Here is a 7,373-nt window from a genome sequence, read left to right as displayed (position 1 = left end):
TTTATATTTTTGCCACAGCAGTGATTCTGTGAGCTGAATTTAAATTGAAAATAGTATCTAAAATCATGATTCATGTGCACTTTTCTGTAAGTTGTACTGATGGGAATATTTTCCTTGAGGGTCTAATACTTGATTTTATTTTGAAAATCAAAAGGATACTTCTCAAGAATTTTATTGAGATAAAATTATACCAAATGTTCTCTTTTAAGCAGAAAGATTGTGAAAGACCGTATGTGAGAAACATTTTGACCATGTATTGATCAAACATCTGTTGTAGTTTAGATTGGATGATCATGGTGAGGGAACAGGTGAGGTCATTCAGTTACATTCTAAACGTCTTGTACTAAGCAGTTTTATTTCAATTAGCAGATCAACATAAATGGTTTTAATTAGTCGTATCCCGCTCTTTCTGGTGACTTTAGCTGTTTGACATGTTCAAATATGAATGGTGCACTTCCTTTCAACTTAGACCAATAGTTATGTTTGCTCATTGATCATGTTTAAAAACATAACCCTCAAACAATGCACTGCTAAATAAGCTGCACCTTCTGGCACAGAGTTGGCAAGAGTTTGTGCGGAAAGAAACAAGGGAAATTTATCTAATATTTTCCCTTTACTCTGAGATACAGATTGTGGTGGTACATTTTCATCTGATTGAAGCCATTGTGTGCTGTGTTTCTCAACAAGGTATGGTTTGCCAAATGTTCTTGAACTGTAACCGTTTGTCTGGAATTATTTGAATGAACTGCTGAGAAGCACTAACAAGCCTCTGGATCTGAAATGAAAACACAGTATTTTAACTTTGAAAAGTACGGGTTTAGCGATTTGTTTTCATTTAATGCCATTGCAACTTTAATTATTTAAAACAAAGCAAATATGACCAACAAAATGGTCTACAACTACATCAAACAAATGATCTGAATCATTCAAGATCAACACAGATTGACTTCTTCAAATTCTTTCATTATGGTATCCTTGGAGGTAGTCAAGAGGGAGAAATTCCACTGTACTCTCAAAGCAGATGCACTCATACTTGAGAACCTATAAATCATAGTTGAATATTTAACTATCTGAATTTCTGTCTCTTGTCCCTGATTAGAAATCTAAGCTCCAGCTCCAGTTTTATTGATATCCTGAATACACAGCAACAGTTTGCAGTTAATAAATTTCACTATTCATGATTAGTCCTTGACAGATGAGATCTATGGAAATCCCAGACTGAGGATGGGGAATCATAATCTACAGTGAATACTTTTATTGTGAATACAAATAAATAAATACATTTAATTGAATCCCAGACTAATTAGGCATGCAATGATGGAGTTCAATTCTTTGACTGAAATGTTAACACACATTGCTTAATTGAGAATGTTTCATTCAGCATAAATAATTGCCATGCGAGGCACAGAGCTGAAATAAGCTGGGAAATCGAGTCCACATTTCTAACCTGTCAATTTAAGGGCGGTTGATAATAAATGCTCTCTGGATTCATTCATTCGCTGAGTTGGTGTGCTTTTCTACAAACGTTTTGTTGCCTCACTAAGTGACATCATTAGTGCTTCTTTGATAAGGTGTTGATGCTCTGTCCTGCCTAGTATTTCTATGTATCTGTTTATTGATACTTCCGGTTCTGTATCTGAGTGGGTTGAATATGGGGTCCAGTTCAATGTGTCTATTGATTGAGCTCCGGTTGAAGTGCCAGGACTCAAAAAATTCTCTGGCTTGTATCTGTTTGGCATGTGTTATGATGGTTACAATGTCCCAGTTAAATTTGTGTCTTTCGTTGTCTGTGTGGTTGGAAATGAGAGAGTGCTGGTCATGTCTGGCAGTGGCGAGCTGATGATGGTGCTCTCGTATGGTCAGTTTTCTTCCTGTTTGCCCTAAGTAGTGTTTTTCACAGTCTTTGCAGAGTACCTTGTAGATAATGTTTGTCCTGTTGGATGTTAAGTCTTTAACCTTTGTGAGGAGCTGGCAGAAGGTGTTTACTGGTTTATGGGCCACTAAGATTTCCAGGGGTCTGAGTAGTTGGGTAGTTATCTCTGATATGTCTTTGATGTATGATATAGTTGCTATTACCATGGGTCTGAGTAGTTGGGTAATTATCTCTGATAACAGAGACATAAAATACCAGGCCGGACAGATCATCAACACCTGCAATGATGATGTCAACCTAGCGAGGTGATGAAATGTTTGCAGAAAAACATACTGGCTCAGTGAACGAATCCACAACATCATCCACAACCTGAGCTACAAATCTTCTCAAGAACTCTAAAAATGCTCTCTATTGCTATTTTAAACTCTGTTTAGTACCCAGAAGTACCAATAAACAGATACATAGAAATACTAGGCAGGACAGAGCATCAACACCTTATCAAAGAAGCACTAATGATGTCACTTAGCTAGGCAACAAAACATTTGTAGAAAAGCACACCAGCTCAGTGAATGAATCCAGAGAGCATTTATTATCAGCTGCCCTTAAATTGACAGGTTAGAAATATGGACACGATTTCCCAACTTATTTCAGCTCTGTGTCTCGCATGGCAATTATTTATGCTGAATGAAACATTCTCAATTAAGCAATGTGTGTTAACATTTCAGTCAGAGAATTGAACTCCATCATTGCATGCCTAATTAGTCTGGGATTCAATTAAATGTATTTGTTTATTTGTATTCACAATAAAAGTATTCACTGTAGATTATGATTCCCCATCCTCAGTCTGGGATTTCCATAGACCTCATCTGTCAAGGACTAATCATGAATAGTGAAATTTATTAACTGCAAACTGTATAACAACATTTAACCAAAATATCAGCAGCCTGAAATCATTTCAGTTTAGAATCACTGTTATAGCAGTTTTTGAAAAGAATGTAACAGGTGGTATCTATTGTAAAGTGATGATAACTCAGTCCAACTCATCCATAACAAAAACATGGATCCCATAACATTGGCATCTCTGAGCATGCTTTACAGCGGGGTGACTTAGCACCGTTTACACAATGCAGGGATGAAGCAAGAAAGAAAACAGGTTGGCATTGCAGGAAATAGATTTTTCTCAATAAAATAACAAAGAATGATTGTCTGAAGGTCTCAAACAGAAACAGAAATTGCTGAGAAACTCAGCAGGTCAAGCAGCATCTGTGGGTAGAAAGCAGAGTTTACGTTTGGAGTCCAGTGACTCATCATCAAAACTGTTAGCAGGTCAGGAAAAAAAGTGGTGCTTATGCTAAAACTAAAATTGGGGTAGGGTGCAGGGAAGGGGAGAGCTAAGCGGCTAGGTGGAGGTGGAGCCCAGAGACAGAAAGAGATATATGAAAGGGGTGGATAAACAAGGAGATTATGAAAACCAGGCCAGGGCAGAGGAAACGCTGAATAAGTGATAATAAGAGGTAAAGAGTAGGAGAGAATGGGTGGGCTGTACTGAATGCAGCCGTGTAATGTGATATTGAGCCCAGAAATACACGAGAATGGGTAACTGTGCTAAAAGCAACCTATGTCATAACATAGGCTGAGTTAAAAAACGAAGGATGGAATCAGGTTCTAAAGTTATTGAAATAAAATATTGAGTCCAAGAGGCAGCACAGTCTGGCAGCATTTGTGAAGAGAAGTCAAAGTTAACATTTCAGATCCGGTGACTCTTCCTCAGAACTTATGGAAAATGTTGGTTCAAATACAGAAGATAGGGTCAGGGGAGGAGATAAGGAGTAAACGATACACAGGGGTAAAGTCCAAATAGAGAGAACAATTAGACAGGCAGAGGAGTTGGTAACAATCTGGCTGGGAGGGTGAATAGCTGTTAATGGACAATGTTAGTAGCCAGCATTGGGTAGTCTGTAATGGCAGTCTATGTGATAACAAGGCCTGGTGTGTGGGGAAGGGGGCTGGGACATGGGGGAGTTCAGTTCTTTGAGCTTCGCTGGAGCACTGTAGCAAGCCTGAGACAGAGATGTTGGCCAGGGAACACAGTGGTGTGCTTGAAGTGACAGGCAACTGCAAGATCAGTCATTTTTTGAGGTCAGAACATAGATATCCCACAAAGAGGTCACCCAGTCGGCGGTTGCTCTGCCCGATGTTGAGGATGTAGATACCTGACGAAGGAGCTGCGCTCCGGAAGTTAGTCCTCCCAAAGAAACCTGTTGGACTATGACCTGGTGTTGTTTGATTTCTCACAATGTAAAGGAGACCACAATGTGAGCAGCGAAAACAGTAGACTAGATTGAGTGGGGTGCAGATAAATTGCTGCTTCTGAAAACACATCAGCTGTGACCAAGAGTTATCTCAACTCAAAACGTTAGTTTGCTCTCTTTCCACGGACAGTGTGACTTCCAGCAGATTTCTTTTCTGTTTTCAGTATAGATTCCAGCATGGGGAGTAATTTGCGTTTAAATCGCCTGGAGGGTGTGTTTGGGTCCTTGGATTTTTAAAACAAAAAAACTGGTTTGATTTAAAATGATTTTAAAAAAAAATACACAATATTTGTTGTAACCGGGTTTCCTTGCTACGAGGGAATTGAGGGGGCGTTTATTCCCCCTTCCCAATGTAACTGAACTCTGCTGCTGTCTGGGAGCTGACTAATCGATTGCTCTTTCCCAAACAGCCCGGCTCCAATCAGTGAGCTCCTTGCAGTCTATGATCTCAGACTGGAACCTTCCATTGGGTTGCTATATTTAGGAGAACGCACTGCCCCTTTATAAAGGCGGCGGAGGAGCTGCAGCTTGGATATTGTGTGAGCCACTGAGGGAGGGTGCGGTGTAAGTTTGATGCGGATTGAGTGGTGCCGGCCGGCTCCTTGCACCAGTAAAGCCCCAGTGTTGCACCGAGAGCTGCTGTTTGAAGAGAGAGAGAGAGAGAAGGATGGCTGCTATCCGCAAGAAGTTGGTGGTTGTCGGGGACGGAGCTTGCGGGAAAACCTGTCTCTTGATCGTCTTCAGCAAGGACGAGTTCCCGGAGGTCTATGTACCCACCGTGTTCGAGAACTACGTGGCGGACATCGAGGTGGATGGTAAGCAGGTGGAGCTGGCTCTGTGGGACACGGCCGGCCAGGAGGATTATGACCGTCTGAGACCCCTGTCTTACCCGGACACCGATGTCATCCTGATGTGCTTCTCGGTGGACAGCCCGGACTCGCTGGAGAACATCCCCGAGAAGTGGGTGCCCGAGGTCAAGCACTTCTGCCCGAACGTGCCCATCATCCTGGTGGCCAACAAGAAGGACCTCAGGAACGACGAGAACGTCCGCAACGAGCTGGCCCGCATGAAGCAGGAGCCGGTGAAAACCGAGGACGGCCGCGCCATGGCCGTGCGCATCGGCGCCTACGATTACCTGGAGTGCTCGGCCAAGACCAAGGAGGGGGTCCGGGAGGTGTTCGAGACCGCCACCAGAGCAGCCCTGCAGAAGAGAGCCCGACCCAGCAGTGGCTGTGCGAACTGCTGCTCCGTCTTATGATGCTGCCTGTTACACTTTCACAACCCACCCCCCCCAACCCCCCGTCTCTCTGGGGAAACTGAGCTCTGTCTCTCCAACATATTTATCTCTCTCTCTCTCGTCTTGGACAGACCGCAGTCCAGCGGGGGATGGAGCAACTGGGGATTGACTGACTTGAGGAGGGAGGGGTTTTTTGTCTTGGGGAATAGGAGGGGGAAACGATCCTTCCTTCTCTCCTGAAGGTTTGGTAGATCCACTGAGGGGATATTTTGATAAGCTTTCCACATCACTGGCTGCAGCAGGGACTGAACTGAACACTCTCCGGGGGGTGGGGGGAGGGGTATATGCGTGGTGTTGTGATGGGGTGGGGAGCAGGCTGGGACTAGACACATATTTCGATGTTTGTTTTTTACTCTTTAAATTATCTAAGCATTTTTTCTCTCCAGCGAGAGAAGATTTAGGACCGTGTTTAATGTCCTCTCGTCTGCTTTTGGCTGTATGTGGTAGACGAAAGGAAACAGAATGGGACGACTTTTTTGTCAAAGGTCGGGGGTGGGATGGTGTTGTCTGTCACTGATCCTGACTCCCCTTTTTGGGGGGTATCTAGTTGCACCGAGAGTCGAGCACAAGAGCCGCCCCTGCTCGGAGACACACACTGGACACGACCCTTTAGCTTTTTTATTTAGGGGTTTCGTTCCCCCTCTCCATCTCTGTACATCCAAGACTGACTGTTCTCATCTCCAAACCGTTCGATGTGACTTTTAAAAAAAAATTGCTCTGGCACCACAGACAAAAAAAGTATAAGGGGCACATTTTTAAAAAAAAGCTATTGTTTTGAGGAGTTGAAAGATGGATTTTCTGTGTGCTGGCTTTTCTGGTCTGAAAGGAAAAAAAAGACTACCCTTTTAAAGAGGCTGAAAAGTACATTTAATATTTTTGATACGTCTCCCATATGGGTTAGAGGTTAATCATTGTCTCCGTTTTAAAACAAAAAAATGGACAAACAAATGGCGAAGCTAAAACGTGCGCTTGTTTACATGATTCTAGAGTGAATTGTAAGCTGTAAACTCATTTTCACAAAAGTATTAAATATAATCGGACCGCGTTTTTGTATTTTGTTTACAGTTTTTTGTATTTCCTGGCGGGCGGAATCTGAGTTTTCTTTGTCAAACTAACTTTACACTGGGTGACTTGAGTCTGCGCGCTGCTCCTTTACGAAAGGATCAGTCTTTCTGACGGTCATTGAACGCTTACAAAACACGCTTTTTCAAAACATAAACCTGTGTCCATAAATAGTGTAATTTTTAAGCGGAGTCTTCCGAAGAAATGGGTGCGGTCAGTTTTCTGCGGCGTCGATGCGTTCCTTTAGGTCCTAAAACCAGCCACTGCCTTGTTCAAGTGACTGTGTACACACACCATGACTTGGATATTGCTGTTTTTTTTAGCAAATGTTTACCAGTGCATTCGATGTATTAGTTCCTATGTTCTAAACGCAAACTTGACCATATCTTACTGACTCTTTTTAAAACCAGTGGCCTTTATGAAAATAAATGTATTCATAAACTTTAAGCTGGTGAGCATGGCTTTTAGTGAGCAAAGGCTGTTAAGGGTAAAACGAGGAATTCTCATCTATCTTTTGGTATCTGTTTTGTTGGTGTCCCCAGTGACTGAATAATCTAGCACTCCCTATGGGAGGTACAAAGTTAAAAATCACAACACCAGGTTACAGTCCAACAGGTTAAATTGGAAGCACGTGCTTTTGGAGTGCCACTCCTTTCACCTGATGAAGGAGCAGCACTCTGAAAGCTATTGCTTCCAATTTAAATCTGTTGGACTAAACTTGGTGTTGTGATTTTTGACTTTTTACATCCCAGTCCAACACCAGCATCTCCAAACTATGGGAGGTGATATAGTAACTTGGCCAAACTATCATGTGTCAGGAGCTGTTTTT

General features: G+C 42.5%; 1 protein-coding gene across 1 annotated transcript; it reads left to right on the top strand.

Moving 5' to 3' along the window:
* The first annotated feature begins 4,695 nt into the window (after nt 1–4,695).
* Nucleotides 4,696–6,527, top strand: LOC140466819 (rho-related GTP-binding protein RhoB). The gene has a single exon (XM_072562503.1). The coding sequence runs from the start codon at nt 4,853–4,855 to the stop codon at nt 5,441–5,443; it is 591 nt and encodes a 196-aa protein (XP_072418604.1). The 5' UTR covers nt 4,696–4,852; the 3' UTR covers nt 5,444–6,527.
* Nucleotides 6,528–7,373: the final 846 nt, after the last annotated feature.

Source organism: Chiloscyllium punctatum, chromosome 3 (genome assembly GCF_047496795.1).
Source record: "Chiloscyllium punctatum isolate Juve2018m chromosome 3, sChiPun1.3, whole genome shotgun sequence".
Lineage (NCBI taxonomy): Eukaryota > Metazoa > Chordata > Chondrichthyes > Orectolobiformes > Hemiscylliidae > Chiloscyllium > Chiloscyllium punctatum.
This window is presented reverse-complemented; position numbering and strand designations above follow the sequence as displayed.